Raw genomic sequence first — 22,987 nt, forward strand, 5'->3', positions numbered from 1 at the left:
GAAAAATATATTTGTTAAAAACCCTCAGAAGCCAAAAAAAGTAGTTTGTTTGCAGTTTCCTGCTGGAAAGTTGCATTAAAATTTCATTTATCTGTGATAAGATTGTTAGTCAGACCACTAATGATATCAGTACTTCTGTCTGGCTGTCTGTGTCAATGATAAAGTGCATGGTCATCTTAAAAGGCAGAAGTCAACCCTTACGTCAGCATTTACTTTGGAGCTGCTTTTGAGGAACCACCACTTCCCACACGCTGGTAGGAAACACACCATAAATCCCTGCCATACATCAGACTCAGAGTCACAGAAAAGTCCACGATGAACTTCGCATTCAGCACACTGATCAGTACGGTTTGGTTACGCTGGCCCACAGAAGATTACCAGAGAAAGACCCAGCCTTTTTCTTTTGTTTTTAACCACATAATGGAGTCTTTCCTGGGACAAATGCTTGTAAACTCCCACAGAAACATCCAGAAAGAAGCTTTGTGTTGATTCTGTTCTCTTAAACACAATCTGTGACGAGCTAAGATTTGACACAACTCTGTTTTTACTCAACTGTCATCCTTTCTAGCCCTTTCAGTCGGGTTTCGGTCCTTTCACAAACAATATTGTAATTGGTGCTGATTCTGGTGGTTGCTCTGCTTTTTTTCTGCTGGACTTGAAAGCTGCTTTTCATACTGTAGGAGTCAAAGGTTTGCCTCTTAACTAATTTCAGTTTTACATCTAGAGTTATACAAGGGTCTGTCTTGGGGCCTGTTCTTTTTTCTTTTTACATGTTCTCTCTACCTCCAGTTATTTGTCAACATAACCTCTCGAGTCATTGCCATGCAGATCATTTACAGTTGCATTTAGCTGTGAAGCTTAGAAATCACTGTTTTGTAAGAAAGTGCATATTCGATATATATTTTAAAAAACAAGAAAACAACGTTTTTTGCAGGTGATATTGTTTGTCCCTTGACTATTTACTGAGGGGTTAACAGATAAACTGGACTCTTTAACTACTTTTGTTACAACACATACTAAAATCTTTTTGTTAAATTTAATTTTATTATTATTTATTTAATATAAAAGAGTTATGTTTACTTTTGTTCCTTTAATGCACTGTACACTAGAGTTAATCAATCATCTATTGCTAGTGTATTAATAGTGCAAAATGCTGCAGCCTGATTACTGACTTGGACAAAAAAGAGAGATGACATTTCTCCAGTGTCAGCAGCCTTGCACTGGCTCCCTATGCAGTATAAAGTGGTGCTGTTTGTGTTTTTAAACAGGGTTGCATCTACATATGTAGAAGCTATGCTGAATCCATCTCACAGGTGATCTTAGATGGTCTTGAGTACACTAGGTTCACTGTAAACTGTTAAACAAACTCCCCCTGAAGGTACATCTATTAGTATGACCGTGACCCTCTGCTGAAGGTTTGATTGTTTTGCATTCCCGTTCGGCGTGGAGGTGGGCGGAGACTTTGTGTTTCGCTCTTCCCCCCGAGTCCCCTCCTCGGAAGTAGACGTATCAGTCTATATTCCGTTCTTTTATTTTTATATATTTTATATACAACAACCCCTTTTATCCCGAATCACGATGGACGACTAAAGTGAAGTGCGGGTACCCGTTTTCACCCTTTTCTCTCGTCCTTGAACCGAGTGGACCGGATGAAACCCAACTGCGGTCTTCTCCGCTTCGCAGGGGAGGTAAGGCTCCAGGCTCCGGCTACTTACTGGATCTGACTCAGCCATTTAAATGTCTCTGCTGTGTTGTTAACGCAGTCTGGAGACTCTTTTACGCACCGCAGCTGTTTTTGTTTCACAATAGTGGAGAGTAGCGAGCAACATTTTCAACTATGTTTGTGTTTTTAAACAAGAGCGAATATATAAGTAATAGCATGTTACGTCAGCTAGCGAACAGCTAGCCACGTCAGATTAGCTCAGCTCCAGAAGATAGCCGGATCCTTGGTTATATCATAAGGAAATGGTCGGTAATACACCTGCTCCTGAAGCCTAGGTGCTTCGAAGTGAAAGGGACTTCCCAGTTGGATATTCACGGTAGTTTCCCGATAAAATGAGAAATTGTTTGATTTCAGTTTGTCATAGATTAGACGGTGACTGATGTGATTACGGTTAGCTAGGTTCAAAGCTAACGTTTCAGATCGATAAGGTCAAAGTTTAAGCATCTCCAGGAGCTTCAGTACCCCCCAAAAACACCCACGGCCCTGAATTTGATCCACAGCCTTATAGGAAATGTAGGGTTAGAACGTTTATATTTTCGGACGGTTAAACAATACATTTAGATAAAAATTGTTCTCCATTTTTGAGAGATTAAAATGGTAAATTTACAGGAACTTGGTATGTTTTCTGAGGGTAAAAAATGTTCATAGATTAAAGCAGTAAATTTGCAGGAAAAAACGGATATAAAATTAATAAAATGACAAAAAAAATACGTGTAGTTTGAAATTATATTAGTAATAGTACAGGTGGAAAACGGAACCTTTTTAGAGATTGAATGCTAAAGTTATAGATTTGTTTTTTAACCCAGAGATTAAAGTGAGCCATAATAAAGAGATTGTGTATATTTTCAGAGATTAAAATGGTACATTTACAGAAAACAATAATCTTGATAAATTGCAAAAAAAAAAAAAAAAAAAATCTTTAGAAATTACAGTGGCAAAAGCACAGGGAAAATAATGCATTTTAGAAATTCCCGTGGTAAATTTACAGTATATTTTCTGAGATTAGTCAAATAACAGGGGGGAAATGTCTAATTTCTTTAGAGTTTAAAGTGATAAAATTACACATACAAAATTAAAGCATTTGAAAAAAAAATTAATTATATGGATGTAACCAGCAATTAAGTCGCCCATGGGCATGTGACATCAGCTGTTTTGAGGTCCATATTTGAAAAGCTCAAAATGACAAGAGCAATGGTGTAATTTGCAAATAATATTTTTTTTGTTTTTAATTTATTGTTATGACCATTAATAATTAATAATCTCTTTCTGAATCCATTAAAAATGATGTACACATATAAAAGGGACATTTAGGACAGCTGCAGGGAACAAGATACATTTAGTAAGAAATAGGTGACGTAAGACAGAAGTGGAATATAATCATCAGCTCCTCAGGGTTCAATTTATTCAATTTTGAAGAAGCCAGAAGCCTAGACGGCGGACTCATGACTGTGTTTGCCACCTTCAGTAAATGTTGTCACTTCTTTGTTTTTAATCCCTCACTGAAAAATAAAGACGTATGCTTTGGAAAACCACATTTGTGGTCCTTAAAAATTATATCTTAAAGGTGGTTTTGTGAGTATAAAAGCACCGGTGCAGTCCCTCTTGGTGGCAATGTTCTGATATTTTGCCCCTCCAATTGTACAGGTAGCTGTATCCAGTGGGGAGGTAGGCTCAGCCCAGGGAGGACACAATGAAGTTCACCGAACCCTGGGGACGCCAGAGGCTGTCTTTTCTTTTGGAAAAGGCCGCCTCTAGGGAAGCCAAGATGTGGAAGGTCTACGTGCCAAAGAAGCCTTCATCACAGGTGAGATGCTTCCTCAAGTCACCCTTGTTTATTTAACTGATGTATTCACATAGCTAACTATTATGATTTGACATGGAAAAACCAGTACGGGAATTGCACTACAGCAAATTTATATTTAATAGCATGTTTTCCATTAGAGCTGGTGCTGTTGGTAGTTAAAGCAGAATAATGAGGGTTATTGTTGGCTCGTCTATCCGATGGTTTTTAGCTTGGGATTCGTGAACTATTTTCAGTTTATACATCAGAAAATTCAATAAACTACATTTTTCTCACATAGTTATGAGAGGTATTTGTAGACAGTGAAGCTGAGATAATAAACATTGGAAATACTGGAAAAATTGGTTGTTTGCATCATTGCTTGGCTGGGATTCTCGGTTCTTGGCTTGCCTTTCCCAGCTTCTTCCATTCTGTGCAACAAATATATTGTTAGCACCATGCATCAAGAGAAGACCGTGAGTGAGTGGGGCTCACAGATATAGAGAGTGGAAGAGTATCCACAAATCTGTGCACACGAAGGCAAACGTGTATAGCTACATCTCAGCTGTTTAAAAGGAAAAAATGTGTTTCTTCTTTAAAAGACAGATTACTTCGAAATAGTGTGAAGCGCAAGCTTTGGTCCACTGGAATGTGTTTTTTTACATACGCTGACAACATTGTTTTAATGTTCAGTCAGTTTTAATATGAACAACTACCACTGGAACGGAGATATATGGCAAAAATAATCAAAGTAAATATTCAACTGCCTCCAAGAACTGTGTTTGTAATCTGTTGCCTTTTTATCTCACTAACCCACCTGATTAGCACATTTTCCTTATTCTGGGACCTCCTCATTCACAAATGCAGTGTGAAATGACACAACTTTCCCACATGCAGCAGGAGAACTGTAAGTGAGGCGTGCAGATAGAGAGGGAGAAGCTTAAGGATGCAGGTAAATGACAAAGAGAAACTAGTATATGTATCTGTAAATCCATCCATCCTAAAGGAAACAAAGAGGTGAATGTTTTACAGGCTGCCTAAAAGGTTCTTTAGTGAGCTTTACTGCCACAAGGCCTCAGCCCTCACTGGCCATCTTATGTAATCTTTCGCACAGGCTTGGGTTTCCATCTACACACTGAAATATAGAGCCAAGAATTTAAGACGAGGCTACTGAAAAGAGCTGGCACTAGTTCAATTTATAGAGGCGCAGGCCAAGGGGTCGGCACTGAAAGGTCTTTAAATATCAGCACTGAAATATTGGACAAATAATACCGGACAGGTTTAATGTGTTAGGCGACTCAAAGTTCAAATTTTCAGAGACAACACAGGTCCAACAAAACTGACTTGATTTCTGTTGATTATGTAATGATTGTCATTTTTTTATGGCTCTCGAATGGTGCCATATCAGCATGTTGATAATGGAGTTGCAGAGAGTAGTCTGCTCCCAGACATTATCATAGACAGACACTGTGTAATCACAAAGCAGCAGGGCAGAAGAAACATGGCGTTGAGTCACTGAACAGTCACTCGGCCCAGCTGGTCTCGCCCCGTTTACTGGGAACGTCTCAACATGTCGTTATTTGACGTCACAGAGGTGTTGTTTCATCACACCCTCAGGTGGTCTCGCCCAGTGTATGTGCATGTTCTCACATGATGTCACTTACCTAGGATATTGCACAGTTCTGTTTATCAGATGGTCAAAAATAAGAAAATGTTTAGAAAATGGAGATTTATTTTAGTCAAGAATAACCCTCCTACATGCCTTTATAACATGAGCTGTACCTAGTTTAGTTCAATTTAGATATATTCTGTTTTTTTTGTATTTCCTCTCTACTTTAAGCCCAATCTAAGTTTAGCATTAGTGTCAGCTTAGTCTTATTTAGCTAAATATTAGGCATATGTCTCTAGCAACTAGTTCAGGTATGTTCTTCAAAAACACGTTATCTAGTTAGTGAAATAGGATTGGTTATTCAAACAAGCAGCATGAACCTTGTGCTGGGTTGACAGGTTCAGGTGACCTTTTTCCTCTGTCTCGGGTCATGACCTGGGTCAATAATCCCCGTGTGGTGCTGTGGTGGATTTACTTACTAACATATTTTTCAGTTCAGTTCAGTCCTGTCACGTGTCTCGGTTGTTGTGTTTTCCAGCTGGTGGAGGTTTTTGTTGTTGTTGAAGGTGGAGGTGTTCTCTCAGGTATCACCCTGTTTGGTAAATACAGAAGGTTTTGTCTTTTTTGTCTGCTGAGTGCTGATACCATTGTCCAAATACACCCAGAGAGCAATGCAGCGGTAGTCATGATAACATACATAACATCACCTGCATTAGGTGACTCAGGTGTTTTTATGGTCCCATGGTTACGTGCGCTGGAGCAGGCACACGTCATGGCCAGAAGTATTCAGATTAGAGCTGAAGTACCTATTTATTTACCTAGCATATTGAAAAACAGTAGCTGAGTTGAGATGATTTAACAGTCCATGTATACGAGAATACAAAGACTAGGTTATATGAGAGAAGCACAGAACACAATAAACATGAAACATCCTTTTTATCGTTTAGTTTGTAGCAAAGAAAAGGATAAAATAGAACTTTTCTACTGAAAGTTTGCAGTTCAGATTCACCTACTGCTGCATCAACAAGGAGTTCAAGGGAGCTAACAGGACCCATCAGAAGCTATCTGGAGATAGCAAGATGTTTTGGGAGCTAAATCCTGGGAGCTAGGGTTAGACAACAACTAACTGGGGCTATATTTAGAGAAACATCTGGCTGAGTCTTATTTTAAATGCGGAAGAAGGTCAAGAATTAGTGTGTCAACCACTGTCTCTGTGTGGAAAAGCTAGAAACGTGTTGAAAGGTCATTTTATACTGCAGGGATTTTAGTTTGGAAGGGTAAAAGGGAGAAAGTCACCTCTAGAGCTACCCCTCCCAATTTGGGTTAGGAGGGGTAGATCTCCCCTGTCTGCATCAGGCATCCAGAAGGCGAAATAAATGCAGATGAAGAAGTGGGGCTCAAACAGACATTTATCATGTGAAAAGTGAAAGTTGAATAGAAAAAAATTCTGACTGAGAGCGGCCGTGACTTCCGGTTGACAAAAACCTTCATTTTGACATCTGCCAAGCTCATTTGTAGTACTGAGCTGATAACACAGAGGCCAGTAAACTCCAGCAAATGATGTAACAGATAGTTATGATGTTTATCAGTGCCTTTAGCCCAGTTTGCAGGTGTGGAGCCCACTGTTAGAGGTCAAGGAGGCAGTCGGTCTAATCAGGGTGTAAAAACAAGAGGGGTGCTCAAACACTACAGTCACAGCGAGCAAAAGTCACTAAGCAAAAAGTCAATGAAACATCTGGGACTAAATCTGGGTAAATCTGGGACTCTCCACCGTTTGACCCTGGAAGTGAAGAAGCTTCTTGGATGAGAAGTGAAACGTCTTCAAGCAACTTAAAGATGTCCAGACGCTTTTCTTTCCAAGCTCCTTAGACTATGATGACCTGGATGACTGAGAACCTTCACAGATGCCTTTTGGAGATCTTTAGTCATTTCGGATAAAAGTAAATCCAGACTTGGTGGTGAATTTCTGGGCTAACAGTCTTGTGTTGTGTAGCTTTTTGGCATTTGTAATTTTTTGTAAAAAGCATTTTTAGATTGGAAAATTTGATGAGTTTCTTAACTTGACTGGCACACCCTGCAGGAAGTTACAGGAAGCCTTGACCATCCCTCTGATATTAATGATAAGGGATGGCTGGCCAAAGTTACCCTGAAGACACTGCAGAGACTATGTAGCCAGTGAATTGTTAGAGAGAGATGAAAGAAGTTAATTTAAGCTGGTGTCTGGGTTACTTCCCTTAGCCTCTGACTGAGCTTCTCTTCTGTGTCCAGCCAGTACAAACAAGATGGAAGTAGGCCAGTTGTTTTTAGTTTGGACAGTCAAGAGCTGAGAGGCCAGATGGTGTCACGTTGCAGATTAATTGGCTGGTGCATTCAGCTGTGCTTTGACCTTTGGCCTCTCCTGCAAGTCCAGTGTTGGAAACTGTAAGCCACTTACTTACAGAAGCTATGTGACGAATCAGAAATGTTTAAGTTTTGTTATAGGATTTCATTTAAACACGGAAACATCAAAATAAAAATAAAATATCTTAAATTCTGGTTCATTCTGAAAATTGACCATTTAATGGCCAGTCCAGTACATTCACCAGCAGGTTTAAAGTGGATCTATTGTGCTCTGTCCTTTATTTTCATATACATATAGATTATAGTTCCAGAAGTGAACATCAGTATATCTACAAGTGATCCCTGTGAGACAAAACCTCAGGCTTCAGATTGCTGTGAACGCTTGGTTTGAAAGTTTTTTCTACTCTTGATTTTCTGTGATATCATAGAGGCTCAGAAGCCCCTCCCACTTGCTGTTTTTGATGACGAGGGTAGCCAGTTAAAATGGTTCGTTTTAGATAGAAGATGAACTAAAGTACTCTAGCGGTAAGAGAGACTAAAGTTATTTTGAACTACTCCACTTTAGTAGAGTACAGGAATATATAAAAATGTCCCCTTTAGGTTAGTGTCAGTTTTAGCACATAACTGACTATTACATGTAGTTACAGTGTCTGGTAATTTGGAGTTAATGGCAGCTTTGAAATGTAATTACCACCTTTGTCAAACCACTTTCACACACAAATGAACTTTTGGCTCATGTCTGATGCACAGATGCCTGACTGTAATGAGTCCTGCTGATGTTTGGGTGTTAACAGGGTCATTGTTTTTGTAGAAACTTGCTGCTGTTGAGGTTTTTAGTGCCGTTTGATGGTTTAAGCACTGTAGCAATCTCAAAACCTTTAGTAAAACTAAATCTTTGTGCGACAGGAGTAAAAAGCTCTGAACTATAAACTAAAATTATATTGTGCTTTGTAATCTGTGTTTTGTCACCAAAGAGGAAAGGTTAGATCAAATGTGTCCAATTCTCTTTTATGAACCAATGTAACTTTTAGTCCATCAGAGTGATTAAACTTTCAGGTGTCAAAATGCCTGTTTAGGGGTTAAGACTCTGTTTTAGAGTTTTTAAATGGTCAGAATTTGTGTTAGGGTTCGGCCCTGTAGAGTGATAGTTAAAAGGTTTGGTAATACATATTAATAATTGTCCACACACAGAAAGCCAAGAGGACAAGCTGGTAACACTGAATATGAAACAACATTAAGGCAGCTGATGCTCAGCAACACAAGAGGATGAACAGTTGACAAGTGTAGCAAAGAATAGATGGATGGGTGGGAAAAAAAAATCTCTACTTGTTAATGATAGTATAGGGCAGGGGTGGGCAACTCCAGGCCTTGAGGGCCAGTGTCCTGCAGGTTTTAGATGCTACCCTGGGCCAACACACCTGAATCAAATGATTAGTTCATTACCAGGCCTCTGGAGAACTACAAGACATGTTGAGGAGGTAACTTAGCCATTTAAATCCGCTGTGTTGGACCTGCAGGACACCAGCTTTCGAGGCCTGGAGTTGCCCACCTCTGGTATAGGGTGACCAATCGTCCTCTTTTTTTTTTTTGCACTTGATGACTTGTAAAAGCCTATATGACATTTTTTTATTTCCCCATTCATTAACCACACAGAGAAGGCATCGTTTAAATATGTAAAAGTTTTTTTTAAGCAAACACTATTATTAAAGTTCTTCATGACTGCGCCAAGTGTCCTCTTTTTTTGGAAATCAAAATATGGTCACCGTATGATAGTAGGATTTGGCTAAAAAAAAAAATCCATCTTTTGAAACATTATTTCTCTTTTATCTTCATTTAAAGCAGTTTTTCACCTGGTTTTATATGTCAGACCTGCACATTTTCTACTCGTTTATAATAAGGATGCGCTTTGTTTTTCCCAAAAGTCGTTACATTTCTTTGTTACAGCAACAGAAACTTTAATAGCTTAAATAAAGTCAAGGAGCTCCATAAAATGAAATATGACAACACAGAATTGCAGGAAAGACTAAATTAAACCACTGTAGCCAAATATCATACAATAAAGGGGCTGAAAAAGCAGCAAATTAGTCCAGTAAATTCATTGTACTGCAGAATAATAAAACAATGAGATGGCTTGTTAAAGCACAGCAAAGGTCGAATAAGTGGCTCAGTAGACATATATATTGTACAGTTTATTATTGTGCACATGGGTTTTGCAGTGTGTCGTCATGCTTTAACAGATTTTGTTGCAGGGTTATTTTCATTCTGCAGTAATTATAACATAAATGCCGTTAAATGGTTGAATGTTGAACCATTCAACCAACTAACAAATTAAAAATCCAGTGGAGTTTCCAAACAGAAAGCCTGTGCATGGCATATAAACCCATTTTATCTTAGTGTTACAAACTTGTGAGAAGGGTGCGTCAGCTGGTGAATTCTTTCAGTTCTCAGATGCTTTACAGAAGGAATTCTTGGAATGTTTTTGAGGCAGATCTGCTGGCAAGTCTAATCCGCCTGCCAAGCTGATTTAGGATCCTGTTTGGCCCTTTAGTGGAAGTGTGTCAGTCGCAGAAGCCTCAAGTTTGTCCTGAAATACCTGAAATCAGATTCCAGTTTGCTGTCTAACCCCATTTTGCAAGATTTCCAATTTCTTTGTTTGTTTTTTCCAACTTTGTTCCACAAATAGTTCAGTGTTGGGTATAACGCTGGGCTTAAACCTCAGTGTTTCTGCAGGACTGCGTTGTAGAAATGGTAATGGAAGATGACTACTAATAGTTATTATTAAATACAACACATTTAAGTAGCTTTCAAAACATAAAATAAACAAGTTTTAAAAAATTCTAAATAATATGAAAATATATAAATAAAAATTGCACAGTGTCATACTTTGCTGTAGGGAATAATGAATGACATCGAACCCTTGAGTCAGTCTTAATGTTTTGGTTTTTTTGTTGTCTGCAGGATACAGACATCTCCCCGGCCCAGCGGGACGAGGCGGTGCGCTGGCTGACGGAGGTCCATGGCAGGCTGCAGCTGTACCCAGAGACGCTGGTGTTAGCTGTCAGCATCCTGGATCGCTTTCTCGCTCCCATCAAGGTATGTAGAGAGCAACAGGTGTGCTGTAAATCCTGCTGTTAGCATGTGAGGGTTTGCAGAGAGCAACCTAAACCTCCAATCAGAAAATCTGAGTGTAGGGAATCTTTTAAAAAGTAAATGTAATAGAACTCATAACAAACAGACAGTAAGTGAATGAAAAATGTGTGTTTAAGGGAGGGTTTAAGATTTCAGAGCCATTCACTTCACTTACATCGTTTACTTCACTTCGTGCCATCACCATGGCAACTTATGCTACAAAGCAGGCTATGTTTGCCTAACTAACTAATCATTCCTGCAAGAACACTTGATGGTTTTAGAGCCTGTCTAAGACTGGGCTTGTCAAAGGTCTGATGGCTAGCTGCCAGTTTAGGGAGCTCGCAGACAGTTGACGACTACAAAAGGAAAAAATTTAACCATCAAACAAAATCATTTCCAAACCATTGATTTAGCATTAATTTGCCTTCAGAGTAAAAGTTATGTCTTGCTGTTGCCAGAACTCTGCAAGCACAGTAGTCTGCAATTGCCATTGTGTTTTTGGTGCACCTAACAACAGCCTCCAGTAACCACTCATCAGTCAATTGGGGAATACACATTTCTGGGAAACAAACTAAAAGTGTAAAGTCATTTTTAAGGCTCGCGTTGATGGTGTTTTCCTGTAAGCATATATCAAATGACAGACATTTCTTTTTCTTCATTGTTGTTTGGTTTCATTTGTTCTAAAGAAATCTTCACTACAATCAAACGTTTGTCAGTCTTAGACCTTTATCAGGATACTGAAACTCAGATATGACATACAGCAGATAAACATCGGACTCTGCCACCAATGAAGGTCATCTTATTAACAACAGAGTGAATGTAGGTCTTGATGTTCAGACTGCCACTATTATAAAACGCATAACATTTATTAAAGTCCTTTTTTATTCCTCAGCGGCCTCACGTAGCCCAAAATCATGAATGAGAGTGATAACATCTCTGTAATTCTGGTTTCCTCCAGATACTCCAGAATATGAAAATACTATGAATATCCTATGATCCTAGTGTTACGCAGTTTTCTCTCTGAACTTGAAATCATTAGACTAGATTAAATGTATCATGTTAGATAAAATCTATATTCCCTAATTTGCATTAAGGTGCAATCTTTTTATTGTAAACACAGCATTTATTTGGCTGTTTGTCTACTCTGATGGACTAGAAAATGTCTGATTTTTATGTGTGGGAGCTGAAATCTGCTGCTCAAGTGTAAGACCACACAAAGGAAGCAGACTGTAAAGGGAACAGAGGTCTTCTGACAAGACCTCAGCTTGTTAGGAGGGGCAATGTCAGAACGTTCTTGATTTTTCTTTAAATTTCCTGCCTCATAGCTGACGGTGTGTGTTCATACAGGAACAGGAAGTGTGAGCTCCAATTGTCCCGTCAGCATCCCTCCACACAGACAGGAAGTTTCTCACTGAGGTTTATCAGGAGCTGGTTTCTGTTTATTTGTGGTCGCAAACACTACCTAACACTGTATCTGTGTGTGCTTGTGGCTATCTTCATGAGTAGCTTTAGACCTTGGAATCGTGGACATTTTGGCCTGTCCTCAGTTGAAGATACATTTGGATACTTTGGAACTGGAATGACTCAGATACAGTAAGCAGAGGATAGAAACATGGCTTCTGTTAGCCAGAGGAGTATTAGCTCTACTCTGTGCTTGGCTCAGCCCATCTCTGGGAGCTCAGCCCCCCCCCCCTCATTCTGTCTCTACTCACAGCTGATGACCACAGGTGAGGGCGGGAGTGTACTTCGACTGGCAAATTAACAGATTTGCTTTCACCACAATCAACTGGTATACTGCTCATATTACTGCAGGCACTGCACCAGTGCACCTGTCCTTTCTCACTTCAGTCCCTTCCAACTGGTAAGCAATAACTGGAAGTGGAGGGGCAGGATCATTCGGGTTCCTGCCCGAATGATCCCAGGAACCATGATGTCAGGGGCAGTTTGCCCCTGATAGGGTCTCCTAAGGAAAATCAGTCCTGAGTGAGGGACCAGATTAAGAGCAATACAGAAATCCCCTCTGACGAAACAGGGCTGGCAGCTCATCGATCAGTCAGAGGATTGGTAGTTTCCCTGACTCTTCTAGTCCAGAGTTATTCTTGTTATTTTTGGTGGTGGCAGCAGTAGAATGACTTTAAAGATGTGTGAAAACTCTGTAAGACGGGACTGACCTTGCAAACAAGGTAAAGTAAAAAACAAATTCAGGTAACAAAATGTTGATGAATCACAGATTTGTGTGCAAAACACTCATACATATGGTTAAGCACACATTCATGAATGAGGCCCTTAAGTCTCTCGGCTGGTTTGGGAACACTCTGATATTCTCCTGGAAGAACCAGAATAGTCGCTAAAAGTGAACCCGGAGAGTAGATGGTGAAAGGTTTTTCAGATTGATTAAACATATAATCCTTAAATTATACGTAACTGATAAATCATGTTAACTGTTGTCAGGCCCGTCCAAAGTACCTGCGCTGCATTGCCATCGCCTGCTTCTTCCTGGCTGCCAAGACCTGTGAGGAGGATGAGGTGAATACACACACACACTAGATTGTAGGCAGTGCATCAGGACAGTTAGAGCTGACTCCGTGTGTGTGTTTGCCAGTGTGTGCCATCACTGAAGGAGCTCGCCGCCTCCAGCGGGTGCGGCTGTTCTCCCTCAGAGATCCTGAGGATGGAGAGGATCATCTTGGACAAACTGAACTGGGACCTGCACACCGCCACAGCGCTGGACTTTCTGCACATTGTACGTCTAATCACACACGAGCACAAATGCTTACACATTATTACTTTTTAAAGTGATTAAAGTCAGCTAGTGACACCTGGGGGCAAAAAGAAATTCCTGCGGTTTTCTTTGTTTTTATTTTAATGCACTTAAATCCAGTTTTTAGAAGTGCTTTTTTGTGCTGTTGTTGCTTCCAATTCAAATCAGTCTGCAGTTAATTTCACAGATTCTCTTTTCTTCATTCAGATCAATAAATTTTTCCTTTCCTTCCTCTCCAGTTCCACGCGATGGTGCTGTCGTGTCGCTCCGGGTTCTTGGATTCCATGTTGGGACTTAACCGCTCTCAGCACCTCGCCCTGCTCACTCAGCAACTCTACCACTGTCTGGCTGACCACACACTCATGCAGGTACACACACACTCAGTATTTCTTACTTTACAGATTGAAGATATTATGCCTTCAGCACGGAGCCTTTCATACCACTTTTCATTTAAATATTAAGATAACACAATAAATAATAAAATTATGATATTTATGTATATATGCAGTGTTATGACCTCAATGTCAGGGCCTGTCTTGGCTAAGAGTGAGTCTTTGAGGGGTTAATAATCAATAAATATAACCGCTTATAGTCGCGCCACAGTGGAAAGCCCCTACTACTATTTTGCTAACAGGCTAGTGTCACAGGTTTTCCCTGCTGGCTTGCTCACTGGCCAGGTTGCTGGTGTGTAGATCTGATCTTGTCCTGCTGCAATGGATGCTCTTTTCTGCTCTGAATATTTGCTGTGAGCTCTAGGGTCACTCTGACTAGAACCTACAGAGCAAGAACCAGGTCACAAACTTGCCACACTTATCAAAAATAATCTTTATCATAGGAAACAGAGCATACCACAGTCATTTATCAAAAGTGTGTTTATAAAACACATTTGCTGTTACAAGCTGTGACTCCAGACCAATTTAATGGCACCAAACCTTTAACATTTCCACTTTGATTCACTTCTCTTTTTATTTAATGTGTCATTTTGTAAGCTTAACTTGAGCTTGGTTTTTGAGCACGTTTGTCCCTCATGTGTTTCCATAGCTCAGAGGATCCATGCTGGCCTTGGCCCTCTTCACCCTGGAGCTGGAGAACTGCTGTCCTGACTGGCTGGCTCTCACTATCGAGCTGCTGAGGAAGGCGCAGGTATCAGTCTGTCAGTCTTTGGAGCTCTGTCATAGTTCAGTTTATCTCTGAAGACTTCAGGCGTTCGTGTGACCTCTTTAGAACAACTTCTTTATGGGATTGGGATTTGACTGTAGCTTTCCAATGTCATTATTAGTCTACACTGATGGGCAGCCATGTTTAATATACAAGATGTGTCAGAGAGCAGCGAGGGGAAGTAAAAGCTGTTAGGCTTGTTCCTCTATTTGCTGTTCAGTAGTTCAGTAAAAAAAAAACAAGCACACACACACATTGTGCAATATTTCTCTGGTGTGGCATGATAAAAAACCTGGAATCTGATTGGTTTTTGTCATCCTAAGTAAAAACGACCAATAACTATAGGCAAAGAAAGACATTTGAGGCTTTAGCCAAGCACCAGCTGCAGATGTAAAACCATTTACCTCATTTAAGAAAGTAGAACTTTAAACTGCTGAACAAAAAGGAAACTGTGGTCCTCAAGTTTTATTAAGTTCATTGAGTTCCTTTCCAAGTTCCTGTTAGCATTAAAAAAAAACCAACAAAAAAACCCCCCAACAAATTATGTTGTTTGTTTGTTTTTTCTGTTTTTGCTTGTTTGTTTTGTTTTTTCTTAAATTAGTTTTGTCATTTATTTTTCAATGACTCACTCTGGATGACAGGAAGACAAACAGGCTGACAGAGAGGAAAAAAGAGCAAACAAATACCAGCAGAGGGCGCTACACCTGCAGCATGACTGCAGCAGAAAGGGAAGAAGTACTATGAGGAAAAACGAGAGGAACTAATGCAACAGTTTCTTTACTGAGCATCATGACTTTCGGGAGGAGAGCTCTGTTGTCAGACAAAGGGCACCCGCGGTCACCTCACTCATATTAAACACAGATTTGTGGAGAGCCTTCTCTTTGTTTTTACCTCATTCTTTACTTTATGGCTCATCAGAGTAGAACTGTAGGGAAATGGGAAATTTATGGTTTTCAGGGTTTTTATTGTTATTGTTTTTATCGTTAACTCGGTTTTCCTGGGTCTTTTCCCGTGTGTTATGAATAAATCTTCTTTTTTTGGTAGTGGTACTGGTTTTATTTTGTTGTATTTATCCGCGACACCTTAAAGGCGGGTCAGTGAAAATATTGTCGGACATAAACCGGTCCGTGGCTCAAAAAAGGTTGAGGATGGATGGAGAGGATCTCCATCGAATGACTTGTTTTACAGTAATTTGTCAAAAATACAAAAAAATGTGACTAGGTGTAAGAAACAGAAAAACAGCTCTGTCCCGTAAATACAGAAAAGGATATTTTACTGTATATATTAAATTCAGGGCGGCACGGTGGTTAGCACTGTTGCCTGAAGGTCCTGAGTTCAATTCCACCATCAGGCCGGGGTCTTTCTGTGTGGAGTTTGCATGTTCTCCCCGTGTTTGCGTGGGTTCCCTCCGGGTATTCCGGCTTCCTCCCACCGTCCAAAGACATGCAGTTAGTGGGGATAGGTTAATTGGATAATCCAAATTGCCACTAGGTGTGAATGGTTGTCTGTCTCTGTGTGTTGGCCCTGCGACAGACTGGCGACCTGTCCAGGGTGTACCCTGCCTCTCGCCCCATGACAGCTGGGATAGGCTCCAGCACCCCCCGCAACCCTGAAAAGGATAAGCGGAAGCGAATGAATGAAAAATGAATGGAAAAAAAAATGGATATTAAATTCACTGTTCTGAAACCAGGAACTTTAAAGGTGGAATATTTTTATGTGTTTTCTATATTGGCGTGTAACATGCTTATTGAAGTAGGATGAAGGGATTTTAACTGGAATACGTAAATAAATTTTACTTCTTACTTTTGATGAGAAAAGTGGCAGAGCGTAAGTGGTGTCCACACAGGAAGTGATCCCCAGTGGCGTCAAGCACCGTCATTTGAAAAGATTCCTGGAGGTGTGCAGTGGGCGAGCCTTAAGTTTTCTGAATGTCCAGGCGAACAATTGAAGTGACTACCAATGAGAGCGCTGGATTTTGCTTTTTGATGTGTGGCAGTAAATATATTAGAGGGTTACCCAGGCAACAGGAGCCTGGTATGTCTGCTATATGTATTTGTATAGCGCTTTACTTGGTCCTAAGGACCCCAAAGCGCTTTACACTATACACAATCATCCACCCATTCACACACTGGTGATGGCAAGCTACATTATAGCCACAGCCACCCTGGGGCGCACTGACAGAGGCGAGGCTGCCAGACACTGGCGCCACCGGGCCCTCTGACCACCACCAGTAGGCAACAGGTGAAGTGTCTTGCCCAAGGACTCAACGACCGAGACTGTCGGAGCCGGGGCTCAAACCGGCAACCTTCTGATTACAAGACGAACGCCCAACTCTTGAGCCACGATCGCTGCTGTCAACTGACCATCAGCGACAAAGCACAGATCACATGACAGCCATTCAGAAGTGGTGAACAAAGCAGCTGCATCCTCATAATCTTTGTGTGTACAGATAAAGATAAATTATCACGTCTTTTTTTTTTTTTTATAACAAGACACTTTTAGTTTCGTTTCACGTCTGTAGTATTTTGTCCACATAAAGCAGCGATGCGTCACTTTGGCCACAAAGAAATTGGCAACCACTGCAGTTTAAGCCAAAGCATGAAGTCATTTTTGACCAAACCTAAACGGGGAACAGATTAAAGATGACGACACGTATGTCTCGAACAATGGCAGCCTGTCCACGTATGGACTTTTTCACCTTTTAAAATGAGAAAATGTTGATTTTGTGTAGCAGGAGGATGAAAAATTGTGAACACAAACATGAACGATTCCACTAGAAGTTAAGACTATTTTACAAGCTGCTGTGATCAAACTGAATTTTACTAGTTAAAGGCGAGCACACATGCTTCTGTCCATCACATCAGGTCAGGGCTGCAGAGCTTGTGTAAAGATAAGTCTCTCTCTCTGTTCCTTAGATCGACAGCTCTGAGCTGATTCGCAGCCGTGAGCTGGTGGCTCGTAGTCTTTCCACACTGAGAGCTCCCCTGCCTCCGAACACCGTGTACATCTACCAGCCCCCGCAGCCTACACCACCCTGCTGCACACTGGGTATGTTTGACTTCTACATCAGAGCTGCTTATCAGATTTTGCTGGAGGACAGTGTCTGAAATCTTTCTTGAAGCACATTATGCTACTGAGCCAGTCACCAACTCGGACCTGTGAAAGTGTTTTGCCACTGAGGAGAAAAAAAAAAGTTTTCTTAGTAAGCCACATTTTATATTCATAAAGCAAGTGTTAGCATCAGAGGGCGTGAGCTGTATTTGTGATGTCCTCCTTTGTAGGGACCATCACCTCCACCACCGAGTCTTCCAGGGACCATGTCACCTCTGCCCACCCACAGTCTACTGCTGATGGTGGGGAAGAGGAGGAGAGCCAGCAGCCCTTGAGTGTCTCCTCCTCCTCTGCAGACAGCAGCATCCCAGCCCTGCTTTCTCCCCCCAAACATCTCCGCCATCTTAATCACCTGCAGAAGGTCACACTGCGCTGCAAGGCCTCGACCAAACGCAAGGTGACTCTATTTTCTTCTCACATTTGATATTAGGCTGGACCTGTTGTTATTTCCTCTGTTTCCTGTCATATATGCACTGTTACACTTTTTTTTCTCCTCTTGATGATGTCAGACAGAAGGGAAGCCTCAAGAAGCCTCACTCTGGTCCTCATAGGCACAGAAGCTCCACCCACCTGATGTTCAAATATTCTAATTGCTAGGGTGAATTACTCAGACAAGTTAGTTCGAAGGAGATGAAATGCAGTTAAATGAGGCTGCTTCAAACAGAGGCTGAACTGGGCGGCTCAGCTAGGAACAAACGAGCCTTATTCTGAACTCTGAATCATGCAAAGCTACCCTAGAATAAAAATATGGAGCTGAAAATAAGCAGAATATGGGAATCAGTAGCTGTAGCAATAAATATCTCTCTCCCTGTCCAGGTGGAGGAGATGGAGGTGGATGATTTTTACGATGGCATTAAACGTCTCTACAACGAAGACGTCACCACCACCAATACCACCGCCGTCCAGGAAGGGGCAAAAACGCCAATAGCCGGAGGAGGAGGAGTTTTGCCAGCTCGACAGGAAGGCAGCTCCTCCCCCTGCCCGCCTCTGCAGCCAGCCAGCGCCTCCTAGAGACCAAACAGGAAGCTGTCTGCCAAAATCGCCTGTACGCCAACATCATCTTCCTGTTTTCAGGAAACTGTCGTGGAAGAGAAAAATAAATCTTTCCGACTAAAAAAAATGTAAGCCTGAGAGATTCTGAGTAAAAAGTAGCAGCTCCGAAGGGAAAGTTGCCATTCAGAGTTGCCGCTAAAAAGAAGATGATGTTAGTGGTTAAGACTGTTTTGGTTGCGGTGAAATGACCCCCGTCCCGCTCTCCCTCCCCCTCCCAACTCGGTGTGATGCCAAGCTGTTCGGGTGGCCTGCAGTCAGCTCCCATCCTCCCCTGCAGCGGGGACAACAGAGCCCCAAAAAAATATTTAAACGTTCAAAAACTAAAAAACCTGCCGCTGCTACTCTGTTCTTATTAATTCTATTTGTTGAACACAAAACATGAGAATCTAAAAAATTATAAGTAGAAAATACTGAAAAAAAAACCCTAGACTTGACTTCCTGCATCTGTTTGTCACCTTATATTTGTCTTTATTTTCATATATTTATACTTTTATCCCGTCCCTTCTCACTCTGCCTATTTATAACATATTCATAGAGAGTCTGAATCAACTGTATGAAGGTTTGTGTAGATTATCTGTAGTTTTTTCACCCTGTTGGGGGGGAATTATTTTTTTTTCAGTAAAATCTGATTGTTAAAAAGATGCTAATATAAACATTTATTTTCCTTTCAAGCTTGTTGTGACACTCAACTGAATGAACGCGTGTTTCGGCCACCAAACGTTCGTTTACTGTTTGTTTGGGGCCCGAAAAGAAGCTATTTGTGGATTGTGTGCTTTGAAAAAGTAAGAAAACAATCTGGGTGTGATGCATGAGAGTTAATAAAAAAAAAAAAGAAAACAACTCTGGCTTAACTTATCCTGGCTAACATGTTGTTATCCAGCTACATTGATCCCAAACCTGAGTTGTGTTTTTTGGTTAAGCGGCTGCTTAAAATTAATAGACAGATATGTGTTTTAAGCTGTTTTTTCTTTGGAGTTGAGTGACTATCTTTGCTTTGATGTTCAAAGCTAAAACACTTTTTTTTTTGGTTTGCTTTTTTAAATCCCTTCATGTTCAGTATATTTTCCTTCATGAAAAAAAGCTCTGTTGTTCCTGCTGTAGGAGTTGCCGGTGGCCATGCCAGGTCCCTGAACGCACCACGGCACCAGTAAATAAAGAATATGAAACTGAGCATGTGCTGTGTCTTCCATTTGTTCCAGATTACTTTCACACAAACTGCAAAAAAGGACAGTGTTATACCCAGAGCTGTCGGAGATCTTTGGCTTTGCTATAGAAGCAGTAAGGCGAGCTCCTGATGTCGTTTCAACACTAAAAATCAAAGTATAAGATATATTTGAAAGGTAACCTCTACCATCGTCATCTTGTTTCTGAACATTTTGGGTTGTTTTGTTTTTTTTGCCACATTCAAAAGCAAAGCCCAGGTGGGTCGCACTGACATGGTAAACATTAAAACGGGAAAAGGGTCCATTTTTCTTAAATATATGGTGACCTATGGGATAATCAGAGAAGGTACCGTTGGTGTAATAAATCACAAGCTCTGAGTCTGCTTCAGGGAAGCTTTTGCTAGGAGATCTTGGATCAACTATCTGTCCATTAGTACACTTGATATAGCTAGGGGAGGTTTCAGGATTTAAGATGAGCTGGTGGGGTGAATAGAGACGGGAAAGTAAAATAAAGTGCAGAAAACTGAGGTGCTTTAAAAGATGAAGACAGGTTTTCTTTGTGTTAGCTGGCTTGATGGAACCAACCTAAAACCCCACCATGGTTATCAACCTTCTTTGTTAACTCTGACTTTTTGTGATCTTTCTTACCGTCTCTCACGCTCACATAAAAGGAGAGCATCTCATCGATCATTTGACTCTTCTGGACAACACAGATGAAGTGAGTGCCATCTGCTTCAGCCAGAGATGTTCTCAAAGAAACCAGGAATGAAGATCTATTAACAGATGATATATCCACAAATAGACTGAATAATGTTCTATATTCAATTTTCCACAGCTGGAACTGTAGCAAACATGGCAGCAGACTGACTCAAGAATAAAAAACGTGCTTTCTGCACAACCAACTAAAGCGTGTAGTATCAGCAGGACCTAGCTCATCAGGTTGCAAAGATAAAACCTGTGACATAAACTACAAAGGCGGTTTGAAAACAACATTCAGAACACGTGCAACAAGATATTAGGAACAAAAAGACCCAGAGGACTGTGTTCTTGATCCCTTAAAACTTAAGACTATTTCAGCTGATTATCCCAGAATAAAAGGGTTCAGCATATTTAAGAGATTTCCCCTCCTCACTCCCCCCGCCCAGCTTATATTCTGTCCCAGAATCAGAACTTTGTAAAATGCTGTGAGAGCAAAGGCTGCACGGATTAGTTTTTACACATGTATGCACACAGATAAAAGGGAAGCCGCTCAAACAGAGATCTCCCACACGTAAACCTGCAGCTTTGAAACAAGTCCAAACTAAAACGAGGGCCCTCCCCAGGTTTTCTTTTGTTTCTCGTGTGCTCTGTGCCTCTGGTGTCATTACAGGCCATTAACCTTTGTTCCCTGTATTGTCTCGAGCTCTCAGTTAGTCTCTGAGTTCTTGTAACTTCATCACATCAAAGGGCAGAACAGCGTCATGGTAGACGCACTGTTTCAGTCTCTCTGGCATTGGTGGACTTATTCTCCCTTTGTTTTGTTTCTGTTTTTTCCACCATCTTCCTCTTCCTGGACCTGGCTGCTGATGAGGGAGTGGAGAAAGCTGAAAATGATTACTTAAGTCACTGCTGCTAAAGGTGGTTCTACAAGCTGTTGAATCATGGGGTGTGCTTCATTTTTCACAGGTTAGGTTTACTGTAAGGATTTGGCACTTCACTGAGGGTTAAACTTTGGGCTGAAAAGCTTGGGAATGCATTAATGTCAAAGAAGAAACATGCCTGTGAGTTTATTTTGTCAAAATAAAAGTACCACTGATCCAAATGACGTCAATCTTAGCACCAAACTTACTCAAGTCCCCACCAACACACTTGCTGAGTTTAAATTTGGATAAACAGGAATGACGTAGGGAAGGACAAATGGAGCATGATTTCACAAATTTATAGTAAATAACTTTGGCAATAACATATCCCAGCTGGGTGTATTATGAGACACTGAAATGGAGTGGAATAATGCTACAGGTCAGACCGGTTATATAGGAAGGGACTTTCTGCTGCTGAGCTTGTTCAGACAAAAACCACACATACACTTACATACACACTTCTTTCTACTGAAATACCCACATTACATAATCTAAAAGTCATGTTTTGAATCCTCAAAACCTTAAAAAGGCCCAAAACATCATAAAAGACACCTCACATCCTGGCCACTCCCTGTTCGAACTGTTGCCCTCAGGCAGACGGTACAGGGCAATCAGAGCAAGGACTAATAGACTCAAACACAGCTGTTATCCAACTGCAATAACACATTTGAATACTACAAAAAAATGTCCATCACGCCACTCTTGTGTTAATCTATGCACGGTCTGAAGCATGTGTGTGGGAATGTATGTGAATGTTTTACTGTTATATCTTATTAGTATTTTAAGTATTCTATCTATTTTATTTATTGAATTTTGTTTTATTTATATTTTGATATTGCTAGGGATGATGCAATGATCGGGGACCATTCTTAATTTCGTTGTTCTCATGACAATGACAAAGTTTCTGATTCTGATCTGATTCTGATTCTCAAAGAGGATTTAAAAAAAATTGCCTTTACAGCTACAAGAACAGCAGCACCCTGAACCCTGACTAATATTAATTTCCTTTAAGTCCGCATAATGTGACTGTTAAGCAGGTTTCAAGTCCCCATTACAGTCATACCCACCCAAACACAACAAAAACACAACAAATCAGGATTGAACATGCCCACAAGCATGAAGAACAGTCTTGAAACACAGAAACAGAAACCCTCACACCAATGTTTCACAAACACACTCCAGCATGCGATCTGACTTGCAGAATTTATATTTAATTGCAACATTTCAGACTCGACCTTCATCAGGCCTTTCAAATATAGATACAAAAAACATATATCCAACTGTGAAACATATTTAATATTCAGTGGCATTAAAAATATAATGTGCATCTGTCAAAGTAAACAACAGACAAATTTACAAACAAAACAGTCAAATGTAATGTACCCTGGTGGTTGTGAAAGGATAATACTTGTGCTTTTACATGTTTTACACCGCCTCAACTTCAAATTCCTCCTCAGCATTTTACAAATTCTCCATCAGTTTTTTTTTTTAATTTCTTGAATAGTTTCTTGAGTTCCTCTGGAAGGTCTGCTAAGAAGCAT

At 40.6% G+C, this 22,987-nt stretch overlaps 1 protein-coding gene across 1 annotated transcript; it reads left to right on the plus strand.

Moving 5' to 3' along the window:
• Positions 1 to 1,457: 1,457 nt before the first annotated feature.
• Positions 1,458 to 19,834, plus strand: ccni (cyclin I). The gene is made up of 10 exons (XM_026174512.2): positions 1,458 to 1,688; positions 3,368 to 3,527; positions 10,411 to 10,545; positions 13,033 to 13,107; positions 13,184 to 13,324; positions 13,582 to 13,710; positions 14,384 to 14,485; positions 17,416 to 17,548; positions 17,782 to 18,008; positions 18,428 to 19,834. Exons 2-10 carry the CDS (start codon positions 3,414 to 3,416, stop codon positions 18,620 to 18,622), a joined length of 1,251 nt encoding a protein of 416 aa, XP_026030297.2. The 5' UTR covers positions 1,458 to 1,688; positions 3,368 to 3,413; the 3' UTR covers positions 18,623 to 19,834.
• The last annotated feature ends 3,153 nt before the right edge of the window (positions 19,835 to 22,987 follow it).

The sequence above is a fragment of the Astatotilapia calliptera genome, chromosome 7 (assembly GCF_964374335.1).
Source record: "Astatotilapia calliptera chromosome 7, fAstCal68.1, whole genome shotgun sequence".
NCBI lineage: Eukaryota > Metazoa > Chordata > Actinopteri > Cichliformes > Cichlidae > Astatotilapia > Astatotilapia calliptera.